This window comes from Astatotilapia calliptera, chromosome 20 (assembly GCF_900246225.1).
Source record: "Astatotilapia calliptera chromosome 20, fAstCal1.2, whole genome shotgun sequence".
Lineage (NCBI taxonomy): Eukaryota > Metazoa > Chordata > Actinopteri > Cichliformes > Cichlidae > Astatotilapia > Astatotilapia calliptera.
Genome location: NC_039321.1, coordinates 11785195 through 11808569, shown reverse-complemented (window position 1 = coordinate 11808569; position 23375 = coordinate 11785195). Strand labels below are relative to the sequence as shown.

At 40.7% G+C, this 23375-nt stretch overlaps 1 protein-coding gene across 3 annotated transcripts in view; it reads left to right on the top strand.

Moving 5' to 3' along the window:
• Positions 1–14033, top strand: part of dennd2da (DENN/MADD domain containing 2Da) — a 32618-nt gene extending 18585 nt beyond the window's left edge. For all 3 annotated transcript variants that reach the window (XM_026154252.1, XM_026154251.1, XM_026154253.1), the window contains 13 exons: positions 336–383; positions 694–786; positions 3262–3437; positions 4971–5083; positions 5193–5262; positions 5346–5423; positions 7877–8017; positions 9631–9779; positions 10643–10814; positions 10923–10973; positions 11065–11146; positions 11228–11473; positions 13236–14033. In XM_026154252.1, coding sequence (XP_026010037.1) covers positions 336–383; positions 694–786; positions 3262–3437; positions 4971–5083; positions 5193–5262; positions 5346–5423; positions 7877–8017; positions 9631–9779; positions 10643–10814; positions 10923–10973; positions 11065–11146; positions 11228–11473; positions 13236–13303 — 1487 coding nt within the window. In that variant the 3' untranslated portion in view covers positions 13304–14033. The remainder of the gene's footprint in view (positions 1–335; positions 384–693; positions 787–3261; positions 3438–4970; positions 5084–5192; positions 5263–5345; positions 5424–7876; positions 8018–9630; positions 9780–10642; positions 10815–10922; positions 10974–11064; positions 11147–11227; positions 11474–13235) is intronic.
• Positions 14034–23375: the final 9342 nt, after the last annotated feature.

The window sequence follows — 23375 nt, the reverse complement described above, 5'->3', positions numbered from 1 at the left end:
GTATAAACACGGGATTAATAAAGAGGACCTATGTAGCAAAAGCTTTGTTGCTAGGTAACAGAAACATGTTAGGGGCTGTTGTCTCAGTACATCGTAGCTGCTAATCATAAAGCTACGCTTGTTATTTACACAGGGCGACTTAAGGCGTGGGGTCTAAAGGGCTCAATTCCAGCTCATTGGTTTCTAACGTCTCACTGTTGTAGTGCACTGCATTCTTATACTTTAATTAATACAATCCAAATACCTGTAGCTGTCATTTTTTTGTGTACGTGCACAGAACATAGACAGAAGCTGACTCGGACATCTTCATTCACGTATTCTGTTGTGTTGTTTAGGTGAACAACCCATGGGTAACATCATCACGGATGTTTCTGAGAAGCATGGTAAGTGCAGATCATCTTTCCTTTGGGTACTCGAGTAATGGTTTCATAACTGAAAGTCAGTCTTAAAGAATGCTCAACTAAAACAACTGCCTTGTGAGTTTTATAGTCTACTCATAGGACATGTTAGTCACAGTTTCACATTTATTTCAGGCATAATGGTGTTAATGGACTTAACCTGAACAGAAATCTGATAAGCTAGAGTGCTGGAAAAGAGGACAGAGATTTATGAGGCTTTAAACGAGCAGAGGAGGTATGGGGAAGTGAGCACCGACGTATGTTTTCAGTACTGAGCAGCTGCTGGTTTCTCCAGGTGCCATTCCATCAGGCGAAGATGACGGACGACAAGGGCCCTTCAAGAGGTTTAGTGCCATCTGGTCCTCCTTCCGCAAAGGCAAAAGGGACAGTGAGTATTATCCTGTTGAAAACTGATTTTTGAAGGTGCCGCTGGACATTTGGACACGTCGTGATTAGATGTCAACACAGTTTCCAAATGTGTGACTGTAGTCGTGGTTGACCTCACGTGCACCGCTGAGCTGATGTGAGCAGTGTTCTGTTGCAGATGCTAGGTCTTTTTTGGCCAGCGTTAAATCTCGTTTCCTCTCGCGCATTTGTTGTGACAACACAGGAAGTACTGGTTAAATAACCCAGTGCATCAAGGGCAGAGATTTTAATATTGTGCAGTACAGTCTCCACCAGACATCAGGGCAGTGAAATGTTTCTATATTTATTATAATATTTAAGTATAATTGAATAATTAATAATAGAATGATTATAATTTTAAAGCCATTATTAATTGTACATACAAGGCTATTGTTTAAAAATGAGACATTTAAAGGTTTTCAGCATCAGAGCAGCTGTTTTATGTTTGAGCCTGAACACTGTCATTACAGCCAGGTGGTTCAACCTCTGGCTCCCTCAGTCTGCAGCCAGAGACTGAATCCAGTTTTGAAGGTTGTTTCCTGATGTGTTCAGTATATGTAAATCTTAGATAGAAAGCACTTAAGTGTTGTATGAATGGGTGAATGTAGCGTGTTGTTTAAAGTGCTTGGAGTGCTGAAGCAGAGTAGAAAAGCACTACATAAGAACCAAAGAACCAGTCCATTTAGCATTTCCCTTTTTTGAACAGCAGTGGAGACACTACTCACAAATGCATGCAGAGGTGCCCTGCTGGCGCCATTCCCGCTGTCGGCACTGGGTCGCCACATTATGCTGACAGATCGGTCTCCAAATGAGTCGTCACACCCCCACGATCAGGCAGCAGGTCCCTCTTTTCCACGCTGGCCTTCTGGGGCCTCTCTCCCCCCAGTGCTCACCTAGCTTCCTTTTAATAGGTCTTTTAAACAGCTGATAGGCCACATCTGGGCACACCCATGCCTCAGCAGGTGATCACTATCAGCTAATTGTCCCATACCCAGCAGGTCCACAGTGGAACATCATAAAATCATGCAAATAAAAACTACACTCAGAAGTAAACACTAAAATCAGGTCCAATATAAAAGATAGATACAAATTTCCACTGTGTGACATACCCCAGCTGGGATAAGCTCCGGTGCCCCCTGTGAACCTGAAAAGGATAAGCTGAAGCGAATGGATGGATGGACTAAAAGTAGTTGCAAAGTGAGGATGTGAATAAAATGTTATAGAAAGGAGCTTCTATTTTTTCCAATGTAAGTTTGAGAAGATGGAAACAGTGACAATGATTAAAAATGAATTAAATTAAATTTGATTTATATGGCGCCAGATCACAACAACAGACGCCTCGAAGTGCTTAAGTCCAGTTCAGCTACCAGCCAGTAGAATACAATACATTTATTGTCATTGCATGTGTTGCATACAACAGAATCACAATGTCTAAAAAATCTATACTGATGGAGAGAGTTGTTTTTGGTGTCACAGGGTGATGGGCAGAGTTCAGTTTAGTGATGGCTGTTGGATAAAAACTGTTCCTCATAAACCTGGCAGTTCGTGGATTTGCTAAGCTATACTGTTTGTCAGAGGGGAGCTGGGTGAAAAGATTGTGACAGTGTGATGTCCTTCACAATGCTCCATCTCTGCTACTTCAAAGCAATGATGATTTAGGGAGAAGTTGTTATGGGAGCACCCCTCAGACTGTGCACCTCACCTTATTCCTATTTGAGATGAGTACCACCAGTGGGGTGTGGGGCACAAGTCTTGCCATCTGTGGACTGTCACTGAGAAAATCCAGTATCCACTGATATAACTGACTGCTGAAGACAAGGTCAAGCATTTTACTTATCAACTACTTCTGGTAGATAGAAAAGTCACTTTAGACTTTTAGACCAGACTGACCAACTGTGCACAACCTAGATTAACTACAAGAAAGCTTATGACTCTGTGTCACAAACATAAATCCTGGAATGACTAGAACTATACATGATCTAAGAGCTTTCATCAGACTGGGATGGGGCGAACAACACTACAGGCCAACTTCAATAGCACAACTCTGCATGAAGTGCAGGATTTAGTAAGGAGGAGCTGCTCTGTCCCCACTGCTTTTCTGTACAGGCCTGAACCCCTCAGTCAGGTCAGTCCAGACACTTTTTTTTCCAAGCTCTTTAGACTGTAGTTCTAGACATTCCAGGTACCATGTGTGAGGCATCAAGTCATAGGTTGAATAGGGTCGTCAGTCTACTCTTATAGTCTCAAGGAACTGCTCTGTCTAACAGTAGCTGGTGTTTCGCATTTCTCTCTCTTATATCTCTCATTAGTGTGTTTGTGTGTATCATATATGGTCTTTAATGTTGTAACTTCTCCAATTTCTAACTGGTGTGTTGTATTCATACAAATAAGAACTATTGGGAAATGCATGATCAAGCACACTAAATGTGTTTGTGTTTTCTTTTTTATCTTCACATAGGAGTCAAAGAGCCTGAGCTTACAGAGCCACCTGGTCTGGAGGCAGCAGAGAACACAACCAGGCAGCACCGCTATGCCAGTGGTCAGTACTTCTTTGAGTATCTGGTGGTGGTCAGCCTCAAGAAGGCCAAGGACAGCAATACCTACGAACCTCAGATTACCTACCAGTTTCCCAAGGTCAGTATGATCGTGAAGGCCAAATATGCTTGTCCACCACTATGTCTGGTTGGTTAGCCACCACCATTTTGTCCGTCTGTATCTGGAAGTCCCACAGGATCTTAGCTCAGTCATTCTCCACCACCCTTGGGGGCGTCTCCCATTTTGACATCGGGACTTCTAGGTTATACTCGACACAGATGTTCCTGTACACTATGCCGGCCACTTGGTTATGGCGTTCCATGTATGCCCTGCCTGCTAGCATCTTGCAACCTGCTGTTATGTGCTGGATTGTCTCAGGGGCATCTTTACACAGCCTGCACCTGGGGTCTTGCCTGGTGTGATAGACCCCAGCCTCTATGGATCTTGTACTCAGAGCCTGTTCCTGTGCTGCCATGATTAGTGCCTCTGTGCTGTCTTTCAGTCCAGCTTTGTCCAGCCACTGGTAGGATTTCTGAATATCAGCCACTTCCTCTATCTGCCGGTGGTGCATACCGTGCAGGGGCCTGTCCTTCCACGATGGTTCCTCCTCTTCCTCCTCTTTCTTGGGTTTCTGCTGCCTGAGGTATTCACTGAGCATGCGGTCAGTTGGGGCCATCTTACTGATGTACTTGTGGATGTTTGTTGTCTCATCCTGGACTGTGGTGCTGACACTCACAGTCCCCGGCCTCCGAATGACATTCTAATGTCATTGCTGTGTATATTTTGAAGATACTCAGAAAGGATTTGAGAGAAGGGACAGCACTGCCTCTAACATCATGCGGCAAAACTAACTGCACTCCATGAACATCTGACAGCCCAAATGAGCATGAACCCACTGTCTAACTGAAAGCCCGGACAGTCCTGATCCCCACAGAGGGGTCCCGTCTTTTCCAACTACCGGCTAAAATCTGTCTCAGCACAACATGGAAGCTAACATCAGCCATTATAGCAGATAAGATGAACAGGTATATGGAATGGCAATACATGAGAAGGACCCAGAAAAGAATTGGCACCAACACCAGAGGGGCAAAACTATCCACTGGTAGATAGAGCAGTCATTCAAAATATATTTGTCTCTCACTGGAGTTATTTTGGATTTGGTTAAGGAGAGCACCAAAGCAGGGTTCTGACAGTGGATCCATGGATTTCATTCTGATACCTAATAGTAGTCAGGGGTGGCGCTGCCTAGCCTCTGGCGGTCTGTGTGTCCCTCCATGAATATGCGTGCCAGACCATCACTTGGTCATTTTACTGGCAGCATAATATTCTCTCTGACATGCTAACAGTGCTGACACTGACCCTGGCTAAATGCAAAACTAGTGAAAAAAAACTATGTCTGTTCTGGGAATTGTTGCATTAATTTAATGAACACCAAAGCAGCTGAAACGACCTGCTCTGCTACTTAACTGTCCAAATCTATATCAGAGAGGTTCAGTTAACGTAATGATATACTCTGATTAAAAAGTATTCCTTTAATTTTGTTTTGTACAATTGTACAGTTATAATCAGTTGTACATATGATGTATGTATCTATTTGGAAACAGTGATTTAAACTTTTATATTTACTTGCAGAGAGATGGAATGGCGAGATCTCAGAAGGAGGAGGAGGAGAAGACTTTAAAGGCAATCACACTTTTTTGTTTCCCAGAAGGCATCAACTGGGCTCCTTTGACAGAGTACCACAGGTAATGCATGTCAATCAGGTGGTCTTTAACCTTTGAGCAGTATTCAGGGTTCTGTTCTGTGTAAACCAGCCTACAGCCCCTGTTTTCAGTTGTTGTTGTCCATTTTCAGTGAGACCTTCTCCTTTGTTCTGACTGAGATCGATGGCAGCAGAAGAAATGGATACTGCAGGAGATTATTGGTCAGTGTTCAGAAGCTGTCCTTTGCAGAGTGTCCTCATTTGGAAACTGCTGTTTGATATTTGTTTCACTCTCTGATCCACAGCCAGGAGGGAGAGGAGCGCGACCACCTGAGGCTTACTGCATCATTAGTACACTGGCTTGTTTTGGGCTCTTCTCCAAGGTGAGTTCAGCACAACAGCTCTGGAAGAAAAATTGGCTGAATTTTAGGAAACTTGTTGCAGAGGTTGTGCGTAGTCAGATTACTTTGGTAGCAGTTAATAGTACTTGGTTTAGTTGGCACCAAGCCCTGTAAGCAGGTTAAACACACCCAGGGCATCATCCTAACATCCACAGTCAGAATACACGGTCACACAATGCTGGTTATCATTATGGATTTCCCTGTGTATTCACATGAAAGGGGTAGTGTTGGGGTTGAGGGTTTAGGGCCTTGAGGTGGCTGTTGTTGTGATTTGGTGCGATTATAAATTAAATTGGTCAAATTCAGTTCAATTCAATCACAGTTATGTGTACTTATGTGGCTACAACTGTAGCTGCCTCCACCAGTGTGTGAATGTGAGAGTGAATGAATAGTGGAATTGTAAAGCACTTTGAGTGCCTTGAAAAGTGCTATATAAATCCAATCCATTATTATTATTATTATTATTATTATTATTATTATTATTATTACTTTCAGTAAAGCAACTGCTTATATGAAGCAAGATAAAACTATACTGTTGGAAATACATGAGGAAGTTAAACCCATAGTCTGAAAGCAACATGCTTTGGTTAAAAAGGCCGGTGCTGTTTTAATAAATGTTAGCTATTTGAAGCCAAGAAAGAAAGCTGACTAATCAATATCACAACTCTGTATTTATACATATGTGTGAATCTGAAATTTTTCATTGAAACTGATTTTAAACAGTCGTTTTAGTTTGTATTCTTTGAGCTGCAGCTGCAGTAGAAATAAAAATCTAAAAGCAGCTTATTCAACATGCAAATGTGATATTAGGTCATCCACAAACAGATGTTTTATAATCACAGAACATCAGATGAGCTGATGTTCTGTGTTTTATTGCTTTATTGTCCTTTTATTATAGAACAATAGTTTGTAGCCAGCTGGAAAAAAATCAATAAAGTTGTGCTTAAGAATTTATATTTTTTTACAGATCACCTGGGAAACAACAAAATATTAAGAGACTATAAAGACTTTAGCCCCTCTTACTATCCTACTATATACTATATATTATACTACAGTACTGTCTTATAGGATTGCTGATACTAGTTTCCAGAGAAATTACTGGTCAGTAGTCAGTGATTTCATACCTGTTGACCTCTAATCTGGAACATAATCTGCTCCGCAATAGGTTATGGTTGCAGCATGAGTTACCATGGCGATATACCCAGTAGTGAGGAAGAAGAGAAACGTGTTCGGTACAGAAAAACCCAGAATGAACCCTGAATTTGAAGATGAAATCCTGCTTCGTAATTATGGCATTCCTATAAAAGACAAAGGTTGGGATGAGATGGGATTTCATGTGTACCAGTATCAACACAGCGAGGATACAAGGTAGCAAGTTACAGTATCTTGGGAAGGTGTTGCTGATAAATCATCTAAACTGGAAAGTTAGCTTTGTTTTTACATTTCATTCTCCATCAACGACAGAAGATGCCAACAGTGTTAATGGGAAGTAGATGACAGACCTCGCCGACCGTACATACAATACACAAACTTCACATTGGGGAGACAGGTCAGGATAGGGCGCAAAAGGAAAAAACAACAAAATATGTAACACAAAAGGGCAGATCAGGAGAGAAAAAGAATGTCTGCTCATACTGATCCCCAAAGGAGTCGGCATGAGGAGAAGACAAAAACTCTAGCACATGAAAAACAGAAATATCACCGCACCATAAAAACACAAGACAAGCAACATGGGGGAGTATGCCAGTGTGCACAGCTGCATCTGGGACGCTGCAATCTCGCGATCGTGCCTCCGGCTGAGCCACTGTCCACATCGGATGGGGGGAGGGTAGCTGCATGAAAGATGATGGATATGTTGTTTTAGAACGAACAGACAGTTGTTCTTAGTGTCCATCACTGGTCTCCAGGTGTATCTCCCGTTTAAGAGCTGTGAGCTCCTCCCAGATCTTTTCCATCGTGTATCCTGCAGGGAATGTCCCTCCAGGACACTCAGGCTCTCCCGAACCCAGGCTTCTCTTCGAGAATAGAGTGTCAATTGCATTCAGGGACCAGTTGATCAAATCCATAGTTCTTCTTCTTTAGTTTTTAGAGAACAAGAGCGAGAATGAGAGGCTCTCTCGGGGTTAGAGTCAGACGAGACCAGACAAGGACATAGAGGCAGCAGCAGGGAAAATAAGGGAAGGAGGGGGTGAAAGACGCGTCCACCTCCTCCGAGAGCCAAAGCAGAAGTATGTCATATGTTCAAGTGTGAAGGTAGAAACTAAATGATTAACTAATTGTGTTACTGACTGTGAGGATTTGAGACAGCTTGTCCATAAAACGGAACAAATTGAAATTAGATATTTAAGTCAATAACAACACAAGTAAAATAAAATAATCTTGCTTTAGCATATGTCGTACTTTGAGTTTGTGACTATTCTCTCCCATGTGTGCAGATATTCGACGAGGTGGAGAAGCGCCGGCAGATCTCCATGGCCATGATCTATCCATTCATGCAGAAACTTAGAGAAGCTCAATTCCCAGCACCAGGGAACACAGTGGAGATTAAGAGCTTCATTCCTGAGTCGGGCACTGAGGTCAGAGTGAGCGCCTCTTTGATGTCTATTAAGAAAAGACTCTCATTTATCTCATCTTCTAACTCCATTAGTAAATTTAGACTCAGAATATCTCTTTTTGTTCAAAACACAGTACAACGATCCTTTAAAATGTGTGTAGCTCAGGTTGTCATGTCTGTGAGTTTGTTATCTGTGTTTTCTGGTTCATTTCAGTTCTTCATCTGTTTAAATCAGGGCTGAGGAACCTTTTTCATGTGAAGGGCCATTTAAATTTTTATATTGTTCTCCGAGGGCCATACTGTTACGGACACATAACTAGGGATGCAAAAAGGAAAAACCAAAAAAAGTCTGAGGTTTCAGCTTCTTGGCTATTAACTTACCAGAAAACTCGCGTGTAATATTCTCCTGGTCACTCTGTGGTCGTGTCACATAATGACGTACATCACGTGCTGTTTGACTCGTTTCCCACACCTGATGTAAACGGTTTTGATAATCTGGAAAGAAAGAAGTAAGCCTATGTGTTGACATTGGACTGTTTGTTTTCATGCCCTGTTAGAGCTTCTCTCTCAGCTTTGAGGTATATTCAGTGCAATGCTGTTGGAACAGCCTAAAGACATGTAAACTGTTCAGGACTGAATTCCGTAACTTCAACAGGTGTTACTTGTTAAACTTGGGACAAAGACAACAAATGTGACTAACGTAGCATTCGTTGTTATTAAAATTGGCAAAAGTTCAGACCTCACAAACATTTTAGTGATTTCATATAATGTCAGCGTCTTCAAATAATTTAACCACATACCTAGCATTCGTAGCATTATTAGTGCTGAGAAAAAAAACCTTCCTTTTTTCTTTTTGTAGCCAAAATGTGAATGTTGAGGTCAAGAAATGACAAGAGTTCACAGCTAAATTGATTGTAATGAGTGATCTGAAGTGCTTTTAATATAGCCACGTCATGTAAGCCCCCTGTGCACTGAAAATAAGTGTCAGTGTGGCAGTAAGCATTTAGAGACAAAGCAGCAGTAAACGATGTCTGGAAGCAAACTGCAGACAGCCTAAAATGATGCATGCTGGTAGGAACGCCCTCTGCAGTGATCAAGGAGATTTTTACAGTCGTCGAGTAGATGTCTCAATATCAACAACGAAACGGCACACATCAAAGAGCCGAAAAACCCACTAACCACACACCTCTATCTGTAAAATAATATATATGTTGAGCAGTTAAAGGTATTAAAACTACATTAGGCAGGTCACACAGAGCAGTAACCCAGGGACTATAAGAGATCCCTCAGGCTGGCATGTTTCTGAGGACTTGTCTGAACATGTTTTGCATTACCCAGCCTCTGTCTCAGAGCAGAAACCTGACACCCGTCATAGACCATGTTTCAACAGCTCACAGTCATCTCAGGTATTCACTGATGGTGGTCATTTTTTGTGACCAGACCTCAGGGTGGGGGACAACATGGTTCTCTGGCTTTGTAAAGACATTTTTATGGGCAGTTTTTTTAAAGTGGAAGAAGAATAAATATAAAGAAACGGTGATATAGAAAGAGCTGAAAAGCAGAGCCCTGTCAGTTGAGTGATGACATGCTGGCACCACTGTTGACATATTTGTGACAGTGGTGACTTTCCACCAGATCATCAGTCTGACCCGGCCGCTGGATTCCTGGCTGGAACACGTCAACTTTGCCACGCTCTTTAGCTGCCTGACGGACCAGCAAGTGCTGCTGGTGTTTGCAGCGGCTGTCTTGGAGAGACGGATCATTTTCATCGCAGATGAACTTGGGTAGATCACATCGTCTATACACTCAGACACATACTTTAATCATACCAAGGTATACTTTTATGTCATTTACTGCACAGCGTAGCCCCGGTCGTACCACTCTATAAACAGGGGAAGTCAGTGTAAGGCCTGCAGCTGCAAAAACGACTGGATTAGAAAGATTTGTGGGTAATTTACCAACAGTGTAATAGTAGTAACAGTTCAGGATGTGCAGAAGAAGATCCTGGGCCATGTTATGTGAGACTAAAGTCAAAGGAATGAATTTTATAGTTTCTCCAAAATCTGAAACGACCGTAGTCCGAACATTTAGATATTAACCACAGACACAAAGATCTCTCTGGGTGATAGATTCTTGTTGACAAATGTTATGTTTGTGTTCACTACCGAATGCTCTTTGTAGATTTTATAATTAACTGATCTGTGCTCAGTTTGATTACACAACACGAAACACTGCCAACTGCTCAGTTTAGTGTCTCTGGTATCTATGCACCTCTGATGCACCACTTTACATCCCACTCTTACATTAGATTCTAGCATTGCTGTGTGAAAACACTGGGACTGGACAGAGCCAATCACAGCTTTAACCCATCCCTGACATCTTAGTTCTTGTTGCATCGGATACAAAATTTCAAATAATAATACATGTTTATTGTTTGAAAAGAAAACTCGTATAAATACATGAAGCAGTGTGTTTTTGTATCTACACCTTTCAGTCAGTATTACTGCTTAACATATTAAAACATTGAGTGAGGCGCAGCTACGTGTACTTAAGCTATAAAAGAAGAAGAGAAAAATTGTTTTTTTTAATCACAAACATGTGTTACCATCGCGATACCACCTCTGATGTCGACTCTGTCTGTCTGCAGCACATTGTCTCAGGTCATTCATGCAGTAGCAGCCCTGCTCTACCCTTTCACCTGGCAGCATACCTTCATCTCCATTGTTCCAGAAATCCTCATCGATGTAGTGATGGCACCTACCCCCTATCTACTGGGAGTCCAGAAGCGCCTGCTGGACCAAGTCACTGACCAGACTGATGTGAGTTAACATGGAGACCATAAAAACAACCAAAAAGATGGTGTTAATATTACGGTGTTAATATTGGCACTCTGTCCTTACTCTGGTCCTTTTTTGTGTATAACACAGCTGCTGGTGGTTGATTTGTCTGAGGATAAAAAGGACCCATTCATTGTTTCAGTAAGAGTTGTCAAATGATGAAAAACCTAAAATGTTAAAGTCCTTAGGTCAGGATTTGTAGCTAACAAAAGGGCTTCTGTCACAATTGCAGATTGGTGATGAAGGCACTATCCTGCCTCCAAAGCTCCAGGCTGAAATATTAGTGGCTCTAAGTACAAGACAAAATGCATCAGGTGGGTGAACAGCAGCACATGAACACATGTAGCACAGTGTTTCTTCAATCATTCTTAAATGCTTTCTGTCCTCTCCTTCAGTGGGGGAGGAGCTAAACCGAGTGGTTTCTGAAGCCTTCCTGCAATTCTTCGTGAAAACAGTTGGCCATTATGCCTCATATGTAAAATACGCACGAGCTGGAGAAGGTGGGGTGTTTGATAAGAGAAGCTTCTACAAGGCAATCGAGCCCAAGGTCACTCGACACTTTGTCAAGAAGTTCATTCAGACGCAGATGTTTGACTTGTTTATCCAGGAGGTGGAGCAGCAGCAGCCTGGACCACAGCAAGGTTAGTACTCAACTACAGCTCGTAAATAAAGGAAGTAATCCCAATCCCAGGGACTCACACTCTACACTTTTCACTGTGCATGTTTTGTTAAATATATGAGCTGTGATTGTATAATTTCAGTCTACAGTCTTTAATGCCCACTTATTCGTGCAGTTCTTTCAGTGTGTGAGACATGAACGACGTGCTCTCAGTATTTCTTTCGGGATACCCGGGAGACGACCTAAAACAGTGCCTGCATGACTTCAGGGTGCACCAGGGTGCACTCAGCCTTTGACCAAGTGACAATATCTGTCACTTGGTCAAAGGCTGAGCGTAGCAGCACAAGACTTCTCTAGTGGAACATTTAATCCCTTAGGCTTACTTCTTTTTTTCCAGATTATCACATTTGTGGTGCCCTTGTGGCTTCCTCCACTGCACACTGCTCTCTCACCAGTGTGTGAATGTGTGCGTGAATGGGTGGATGACTGGATATGTAAAGCGCTTTGGGGTCCTTAGGGACTAGTAAAGCGCTATATAAATACAGGCCATTTACCAGGCCATTTACTATAAAAGGGTAGAGAGTCATTAGTACCATCGTAATCACCTGTCCCTCTGTCATCCCGGCACCGCCCGATGAGCTCACTGCAGCGGGTCAGAGACCACACCCCTGCCACAGCTACCTTTGACCCCACTGACTACATGGGCCTGGCTACCACAGGATATTCCAGGGTGCTAAGCCGGGTCAAGTCACTAATCCTGGCCTCCAGAGCTGCAAATAGGCTTCAACTTTTTGTTATTAGTAAATGAGGCCGAGGAGTAGCTAAACATCTGACACAATGAGCATAAAAGTGAGGGAGGGACACGTCTGCAAACACACAGTGTGTGTTTGCTGATGTTTGTTGAGCTTTTTGTGAAACTTTGCTTTGAAATTTAAAAAACCCCTGACTCTTTTCATGCTTGTTTCTCTTCAGTAGCACTAGCTTGATGCTGAACTACCACAAATGTAACATGGACACCTGAACTGTTCTGCCCAGTTTAACCCTGGAGTATAAATGATACAGTGATAACAAGGAAGTGATACAATACCCAAGTGAGAGCACCGCCACCAGAATCCAGTCAACAATTCAAGAACAAATGACAGGAGGAGAGGGAAAGGCCTGTGTGCTTCACTGAACCAGTCATTTGATTGGAATAGAGTAAGAGCCACATGAGGTTGGGTGCAACACCCACAACCATGTACACCAGTGTGTTAGAAGTCTGAGCAAAATAAAGGACGAAATGATGACATGATAGAGCGTCTCATTGGTAGATCCCACACTTGATGGTGACTTGCGCTATGGGCTTGAAGTTGGCCTCTAGTGTTGTACGCCACATCCCCACTGAGTTCCTGACATGTAGATATATAATCTGTGTGTGTGTGTACAGGATTGCTCTCTGATCATTAGGCTCCGTCACTCTCCTTCTGGTTAAGCATATAATTCATTTAAAGTTTGTAGCTCTTTATTTGAAATGGTGGAAAGTTAAAGTCTGTCTGATGCCCAAATATTCCAATCCAATCCAACTTTATTTATATAGCACTTTTAAAAACAACAAAGTTGACCAAAGTGCTTTCCAATAATAAAACAGAGAAATATTGTGCTATGAATACAAAGTCAAGTCTTTATTTAAGATTAGTCAAGCAAGTCCTCACATTTGTGACTTATGTTAAGTCATGCACTTGACTTCTTTGGTAATTGTGCTGCAGTAAAAGTCCAACCTGATTTGCATTTCCTTTGTCCTGCAGGAATATTTCACAAAAAGATCCTTGAATATCAAGAGAAGAAGAAAAAGGAGAAGACAAAGAAACACTAGCTGTCTGCATAGAAATATGGCTGTATAAAGGGGTATATAGATGTGAATATTGCACTGTGTTTTCTGTGTTGTGTAGTTTGGAGTATATTAATTATGTTCTCATGTGTGAATTACTGTATGTCTGTGTGACTGCTCCTCACAATGTGAAACACTGGCAGAATGCAGGACTTAAATTCTCTGTGGTGGTTTTTAGCCTTTCTGATAATCAGGAACTCATTTCAAATAAAGACGAGCTTTTTAAGTTCATGAACCTGCAGTTTGTTTTTAAGGCTACTGATAGAAGATGTATATTTGGGTGGAGCAGCAGTTTGTATCCAACACTGTGGCTGTCTCTGCATAATGTTCAAAGTAGACATGTACTCCCAACGCATGCACAGGAAAAAGAGTACATATGTCTTTATGCATAGTGTATATATGTCTGTTTTTAGGGATGTGCTGTTGGCGGGGACTGCTCTACCTGTTTGTAGTCAGATCCATTTGACCCAACCTTTATTTTATTTTTACAGAGACAGTCAGAAACCATCAGCCAGTGTTGTACAGAATAAATTATCAAATGATTAATAATTAGCTGCTTTGTGATTTTACATCTGTTTAGTAATGGCCTCTTCACAAAACACACAATGTCATTGTGAAGTGGATCTTTGATTTTTGTCAGTTTGGAGAAATTGCTTCCATTCCTTGTTAAGATATTACATTCATTACATTTATTAAATTAAAGTTTTCAGATTCACACAGACTCTCACTTTATTGTGCAGACTAACGCGGGCCAGTGGGTACACCGTATCCAAAAGTGGGGAAATCGATTTCCCCACTTTTCCATTGTATTCCAGCTGTGTTTGGAGTGCAGTGAATCCTGTTAATGGCTACTGATCATATCCATGGATGCTTCTATGTAGATTGTTCACTGTGCAGTGAAGCATCCATGAAATGCATGTTCAAATTATTTTGTGATTTTTTTTTTTTTTTTTTTTTTTTTTTTTTTTACATTTTTTGTTCAACATTTATTTTTCCACCTCAGTGTGTCTCCTGTCTCTCCTTCGTCCTTGTTTCATCTTTGCACTGCCACAAACGCACAAACACTGCAGTTATAATGCTAAACCTAGCTTAGCATTATAACTGCAGTGTTCACTTTGACTATGTGCCAACTCTCACCTCTTACCGCTCTCCTCCCTGCTCGCTCTCTGTCTTTGTAAAAGGTGAAACATCATTGACAGTAAAGTTTAGAACAGATTATAACTGAATATGGGCTCCTTGGCTAGTGCTGGAACTCGGGCTGTACCACACTAGCAGTTCTGAAAGCTAAAATTAGCTAATGATAGCTAGTGATCCAGCCGGTGTTAGGAATCATTTTAACTCTATTTAGTGTAGTGATGGGCTTTCCGGCTCTTTTTAGAGAACCGGCTCTTTCGGCTCGGCTCACTAAAAAGACAACTCTTTCGGCTCCGAATCAGCTCCAAAAACTCCAAAAAGCATGTACAAACTCCAAAACACATTTCTAGCCTTAACTGAACTTCCAAAACAGAGCTACCTAGATCACTTAAATTACACAATTGAAAGCATATGTGTATTGTTTGTGTATTTATACACAAGCACTCATATATATTCAAATAATTTAAAAAAAAAAAGTTCATTTACCTGTTACTACCACACTAGGTAACAAAAGCTCAACACTGCCCCTAGCATCCTTTGAGCACTTCTGTTGTCCTTTGTACGTGTTTTGGTGTTTTTACGTGCTTTGTCTCTAGGGGCCACCGTAAATATACTTTTATTTATTCACTCCACATAAAATGTAATAAATAAATCATATAATACAAAAACAAAATATTCACATTTTAACTTTTAACTATTTAAATTTTCAGCTTTTTCCTTTTAAACAAATTTAAAATGAAACAACACAAAACACAGCAAACCACAACACAATTAAGTAAATTAAAATATAAAACAAAAAGAAGATGCACATTCTCTGTCATATGGGCCTGCATGAATAAACTTTCTAAATCCTTTATCAGCTGCAACTGAAAATAGTTGTGGATGATTACTATACCTGTCTCTCCCTCCTGCTCTGTATGTTCCTGTGCTACTGAGAGTGTAACTCCCGCCCCTCCCCCCTCTTCCCAGCGCAAAGCACAAGGCTGGTATGAGGAGTAAAGCAGAAAAAAGTGTGAGAGAGCGGGTGAGAGAAAGAAAAAAACAAAAACCCTCGGCTTGCGATAAGGAGCTGGCTCGCGTCGTTCACATCAAAGACCCGGCTCTAAGCCGTTTCGTTCGCGACCGACACATCACTAATTTAGTGGGCAAACGTACACGAGCAGGCAGTTTGTAAGTCATGTTAACTGTAGTATCAGTATTGTGGTTGCTAACGTTTTAGGTAACGTGTTTTGAATCAGCTCCACTGATTTGCCTCATGCTTCCCAGAAACGTAAATAAAAAAATTAAGACTAAATCAAGACTCCTGTGCAATATCACAATTAGAATAAGATATAAAATGATTCCGATTTTTAGTGAATAACTGAAATTTAACATAAAAAATCCATGTATGTACAAATATGAACGTTTATATATTTTTATATACACTCCCACAGTGCTCTCAGCAGCTCAGTCAGTTCCAGCGTGGTACCATGATAGGATGCCACCTGTGCAACAAGTCCAGTTATCATTGCTGCTAAATATTCCAAAGGCAGCTGTTCGTAGTATTTTAACAAAGTGGAAGTGACTGAGAATGACAGCAGGGTCAGCGGATGCTGAGGGATATGCAGAGGTCACAAACTGTCTGCAGTCGATCCCTACAGGCCTCCAAACTTCATGTAACCTCCAGATTGGCTCAAGAACAATGTTTAGAAAGTTTCATGGAATGGGTTTCCATGGACGAGCAGCTGCATACAAGCCTAACATCATCAAATGCAAAGTGTCGGATGCAGCACACCAAGACATTTGGGACAATTTCATGCTCCCAACTTTATGGTTTAGGGATGGCCCCATCCTGTTTACACATGATTGTGCACTAATGCAAAAAAGCAAGGTCAATGAAGACGGGTGGGTTTGGTGTGCGGCCTGAGTCCTGGCCTCAACCTGCCAGGACACCTTTGGGATGAATTAGAGCTTAAACTGCAAACGAGGCCTTCTCATCCAAAATTAGTGTCTGACCTCACAAATACGCTTCTGGCAGATGCTCAAAGATTATCTAAACACTCTCCAACCTTGTGGAAAGCCTTCCCAAAAGACTTGAAGCTGTTATACATGAAAAAGGGTGAGCCAGCATCTCATTAAACCCTATAGAGCAGGGGTAGGCAACTCCAGGCCTCGAGGGCCAGTGTCTTGCAGGTTTTAGATGAGTCCTTGATCCAACACAGCTGATTTAAATGGCTAAATGACCTCCTCAACGGCTGTGTCCTAATTAAGAGACTGCACGCTTGAAGTACGCGCACTACGCGTACTACGTACGGTGCGTACTATAAGTACGAGAAGTGCGGAAGTGAGAGGCTTGTGAAATGGGACGGTATACGCATTGTCGCGCTGTTCAGGTTGCCTAGCAACCATGATACTAACCGCGAGACACGTTACATACAGCATTGTTTGACAGAAATGAAGGAGAAAAATGTTTTGTTGGTCATTCAGTTTTGTCATTACATCACTTTGATTAGTTGAGTATCTGAGGCTGAGACCACAGGACTGTAAAACATGATTGTTGGGCTTCATTTCTGTGCTGAACAGTCATTTAAGATTAGTTAGTAAATAACAATTAGTTAATGTTGTTCATGAGACTAAAGTCATCTCACTGTGGCAATGTAAATATAATATGGCCAATATTATAGTATTGTCAGATTATTATGATTGATATATATATATATATATATATATATATATATATATATATATATATATATATATATATATATATATATATATATATATATATATATATATACACTGAACAAAAATATAAACGCAACACTTTTGTTTTTGCTCCCATTCCCCATGGGATGGACGTAGAGACCTAAAATTCATTCCAGATACACAATATAACCATCCCTCCCAAACAGTGGTCACAAATCAGTCCAAATGTGTGGTAGTGGGCACATCTGCTATATTGAGATAATCCATCCCACCTCACAGGTGTGCCACATCAGGATGCTGATCTGACATCATGAGTAGTGCACAGGTGTACCTCAGACTGCCCACAACAAAAGGCCACCCTGGAAGTTTACAGTTTTTTGTTCTATTGGGGGTCTGGGGACCCAGAACCGGTCAGTATCTGGTGTGACCACCATTTGCCTCATGCAGTGCAACACATCGTCGCATGGAGTCTATCAGATTGTCAATTGTGGCCTGTGGAATGTTGGTCCACTCCACTTCAATGGCTGTGCGAGGTTGTTGGATATTCGTGGGAACTGGTACACGCTGTCGTATACGCCGGTCAAGCACATCCCGAACATGCTCAATGGGTGACATGTCCGGTGAGTATGCTGGCCATGCAAGAACTGGGACATTCTCAGCTGCCATCTGCTCTGAACAATGTGAACCATGATTCATCCGTGAAGCGCACACCTCTCCAACATGCCAGACGCCATCGAATGTGAGCATTTGCCCACACAAGTCTGTTACGGCGACGAGCTGGAGTCAGGTCAAGACCCCGATGAGGACGACGGGCATGCAGTTGAGCGTCCCTGAGACGGTTTCTGACAGTTTGTGCAGAAATTGTTTGGTTGTGCAAACCAATTGTTCCAGCAGCTGTCTGGGTGGCTGGTCTCAGACGATCTTGGAGGTGAACCTGCTGGATGTGGAGGTCCTGGGCTGGTGTGGTTACACGAGGTCTGCGGTTGTGAGGCCGGTTGGATGTGCTGCCATATTCTCTGAAACGCCTGTGGAGACGGCTTATGGTTGAGAAATGAACATTCAATGCACGGGCGACAGATTTGGTTGACATTCCTGCTGTCAGCATGCCAATTGCACGCTCCCTCATTGCTTGTGGCATCTGTGGCATTTTGCTGTGAGACAAAACTGCACATTCCAGGGTGGCCTTTTGTTGTGGGCAGTCTGAGGTACACCTGTGCACTACTCATGATGTCAGATCAGCATCCTGATGTGGCACACCTGTGAGGTGGGATGGATTATCTCAATATAGCAGATGTGCCCACTACCACACATTTGGACTGATTTGTGACCACTGTTTGGGAGGGATGGTTATATTGTGTATCTGGAATGAATTTTAGGTCTCTAAGTCCATCCCATGGGGAATGGGAGCAAAAACAAAAGTGTTGCGTTTATATTTTTGTTGAGTGTGTGTGTATATATATATATATATGTATGTATGTATATGTATATATATATATATACATACATATATATATATATATATATATATATATATATATATATATATATATATATATATATATATATATATATATATATATATATATCTATATATATATATATATATATAATCACTGACTTTCAGCTTGTTGTGTTTGTGGATATATGACTGACTTTAATTATTACACATTCGCACATAAATAAGTGACGTCATATTCAGTACTTTTGACAGTTCACTCTGCGGCCGCTCCATCTTATTAGGGAAATTCCATATACATAAATGTAAATTTCAAAACTCAACCCCATCATTTAATTTGTTTTTGATTGAAATTGAATATTACTTTAACTCTCTTAAATTAACTTCCAATAAAAAAGGTTTGTCATTGATTGAAATTCATTCAGAAATGTTTAACGAATGAGCTGTCACAACTTTCAAATACAAAGTTGTTATGAAGTCTGTCACATTCCCCCCTTTCTTCTTTTTTTTATCCTTTATTTATTTATCCTTCTTATTTCATTGTACTGTATATTGTTACTCTTATTTGCCGTGTATGTCTACTGTACAAACTGAACTGGAATGACTGACTGTTCGCTTTATGGTTTCAATAAAGTTTGGGGAAAAAAAACAACCTCTTCAGCCGCTCCCGTCTGCCGTATTTTGCGGCAAAATTATCCACACCCACCGCCGCGTTATGAATTGTGGGATATATGGGACCACGAAGCGTGCACCGGACCATGCTTGATATTTGGGGAAATCGACGGCGCATTTGGAGCATGCATTTGAAGCACTTAAAATGCGTACTTCAAGCGTGCAGTCTCTTAATTGGGACACAGCCAACATGTCCTGAAGTTCTCCAGAGGCCTGGTAATGAACTAATCCTTTGATTCAGGTGTGTTGACACAGGGTGAGATCTAAAACCTGCAGGACACTGGCCCTCGAGGCCTAGAGTTGCCCACCCCTGCTATAGATTAAGAATGAAATGTCTTTCAAGCTCATTTGTCCCTAAGCAGGTCCAGGATTTGCGGGTCTGTACAGGAAAAGCAGTTCTAGTATATTTTTGAAACCAAGACATGAAGAACTTGAAAGGTTCATGACATGAAAGGTTCTAAAATGTTAAAATCAATTCCTCAAAGTTTTTTTTGTTTGCTGAAAAAAGAGAAAAAAACATTTGGAACAGATTTACAGCAAATATCATGACATCACAATAAACAATTAAAAATCAAATATGGATTATTTACATTTCAATCAATGCAGCACACAGTACATGAGGAGGGTGTACAGCGACCTCTGCTGGTATAATAAATGTATGCTGCAGAGCAATGTGAAGAAACATTATAAGAATATACTTGTGTGTATTGTGATGCATGTCCCTGTCAGAGGTTTTCACTGGTAAGAGACAAAGGTAAAAAAGAAGACAAGCACCAGTCCCAGGTTTGAGCAGTTCTGTATTAGAGGAGAGGAAATAAGCAGACACTAGAGCTTGGAGGATGATTGACCTGGGTCAGTCGTCACATTGCTTGTTACTGCCACATTAGAGAGTACTGTGTAATTCTGTGATATCACATATTTGCCCTAACAGTCTGTCTGGTAGAAACAAGAGTAGGGGAAGAAAAATGAATCTTAAACTCAAGAGATAACAAATGCAACCAAAACACCTCTGTGTGAGCGCACTGTAACACTATGACACCAACAACACGGGATCGTTAAACCTGTTTTCTTTCTATCCTGTAGGTGAACACAAAGCCAGAAATTAATACTATACATTACTGTTACTACTGATAGTTATTTTTAGGTGTGCTGTGATACAATTTGGGGGCACTTCAGCACCCAAAGAAGGGTCTAAACTAGGGGTGGGTTTTTAAAATCGATTCATCGATTAAAATCGATTCTGGCTTGGATAACGTAAAATCGATTCATTAAAATCCTGAATCGATTTTTTTAATATAAATTTATTTTACCCGAAATGCCAGAATCTCTGGTGAAACCTCACAAAATTTCAAGAACCACCAAACAGTTAAGACACTAAATGAGAGCAGGTACACGGATTGTGCACATAGACTTAAACACAGCGCGACCCGAATTCGATCAGAATCAGTTAGTTGTTGCCTTTCTCACGGTCGGGGCTGAAAGCCGACAGCTCGCTGATTCTGATCTGTCGGCGGGTCCGCGCTTTGTGTTCACGCCCTTTATGCGCTGATTCTAAAGCTGTTAGTTTGATCTCTCTCCAAACAATATTGAATAAACATCGTCATGAATTCACTCTGACTTTTACTGTTTTGCTTCCACCACGATGCACAGCTCTCTCTCTCTCTCCCTCCCCCTCTCTCTCTTTCTCTCTCTCTCTCCCTCTCTCTCTCTGTACTTCAAGAACAGTTTCCCTTTCTTCATTATTTGCTTACTTGTTATGCACAAGTCTACTGTTGTTTACAGCGCTGTCAGCCGCTGTTTTTTTCCCTTTTACATTCTTCCGAAAAGAAAACCTCATTTCTGCTGTTCAATACTGAACAAATTTAAACTTTTTAAAATTATTCAAAATGCAAAACGCTTAGCCGTGTCTCTAATAAAACCGCTGTAACTTCAGAGGTAATGTTCATATGTTGTTTAATGGTTTTCTTTCGTTTTTGATGTACTGCAGAATATTTTTATAAAATCCCAGGCCAGGAAAATCTCCTTCATGTTTTTCTGTGTTTTATCTTCAGCTACTTTGACACAAAGGCCTCTGCTGTGACGCTTACACCTGTGATAAAGTCTTGCGTGTGTCAGCTTCCTTTTTATTGATACAAAAATATGTAAATGTACTGATCTGAATTATAATATTTCTGACTGTCAAAATTTCCCAGATTTAAATCGAATCGAATCGAATTAAATCGAATCGTGGATCGAATCGATTCGGGACCTTGTGAATCGGAATTGAATCGATTCTAGAAATCAGTGACGATACCCAGGCCTAGTCTAAACTGGCCTATGCAGGACACCGACACTGTGGGGTAGAGTTGGGTTGGATGCCACATTAGAGGACACTGTTGACCTGACAGTCTGTCTGTGTTTTCGAGTGGTCAGTTTGTGGAAAACACAAAAGTTTGAGGAGAGAAAGTACTTTGTACTTTTTATGGGTCAGGGTCTTTTTTCACTTTGTTGTTGTTATATTAAAAGATAACACAATATTAGTCTCTTTTTTTAAGGGCAGTTATTAAAAGCTAAAGCCATATGTTAGCTAGGTTCAAATGTTTATCAAGAGGGCATGGGTAAAGGCAGTGGGTTTTTGTTTCTTTATGTCTTGGCACAATAGTTTGTGTTAAACCATAAACAAACAGCCAGCAGAAGGAAGAATGGCTTAGATGTGTTGTCTGCCAAAACTGATCTCACAGAGATTGTACTCCTGGAAATCCAGGGTCAGAACTGACTTGTGTGACTTTGAGTGAGTTACTGTATAGAGTTACTGGATCAAGACTAGCAACCTTTAAATAGAGAACATAAGACGTTCCTTACCTGGATGATTGAGCATCAAGATTTTAAAATGGAGAGTAGTTCAGTTTAATATTGACGTGTTTCATTTTTATTCTCAATCTTGCAAAAAAGATGTTGGGAACCTCTTTCCTTTAAAATGATATCAATGACACATCAGTTAGAAATACAAAAAATACAGCCATGGAATTTGGAATCTGTCCACAGTTGGGTTTTTTGGCTTTAACAATAGCTATATAGTACTGTAAATTCATTCCTTTCACTGCTTGTATGTAAAATATTTCATAATATTTAGCACTGCTTCAAATTCATGGGGGCATTAGGTGGTGTTCATTTTTAAACTTATTGACATCTCTATCTGAAAAACATACATAAATAATTTAATAATTTTTTTATGGTCAAAATTTAAACAACACCCCAATTTTTCCAGTTTTTCTTTTATTGAAAATTATGAAGTTTGATGTCTCATTGCACTCTGAAATGAAAGGATAGTACAAATAAAGAATTGGAGTTGTCCTGTGAGCCGCCTATCACTCAAGCTATTAACTCTCAGAAACTTACAATACAATGTATCAGACTGTTGTTGACGGTAATGGCTTTTAGTTCCAATTAAATGCAAAAATGAAAACATTTCCCATTTGGAGGCAGCACCTTAAGCTCTGATTTAATGAAGAAATGATTATTGAAAGACTTATCAATTATTAGCAATTCATGCGTAGATAGTGTAACAAGAGGTCTACCCTACATACATGTGCTGTGAGTGATACTAAACCTAAAAATAACTCTTGGTTGATTTCTAATAAAACTTTGCAGCCGAACTTTTTCATGGTTAATTATACAGTTAACTATGAATCTTTAATTATCCATTTACACTTGTGTGAAACTTTTCCCAGCATTACCAGCAATACATTATCCTGAAATTGGACTTTGAGGATCCAAAAGAGGCCACAGGGAGTCTTTAAATACCGGACAGAGCAAAAATAAATATTATTGCGAAACTTGAGGCCACTCATTTCTCTTTATGCAGAGAATAGCCTATTATTTTATAGCTGTAACTTTATTGTTTGCTGAGTTTAAAGCTTTCTTGATTTCCTTTAAATGTGTATTATTATTTTTATATTCCTTTAAAATTGTTATTTTCTATAAAGAGCTTTGTTACTGCTGTCAAATAATGTTGCTAGCTTACAGTACAGTGCAGTAATGCCGTTGAGCTGTTTCTCGGTCGTCTTATGAGAATCAAATTATTAACATGTCGCCACGTGTTTGAGTGAACGCTCAAAGTGTCATGTATGT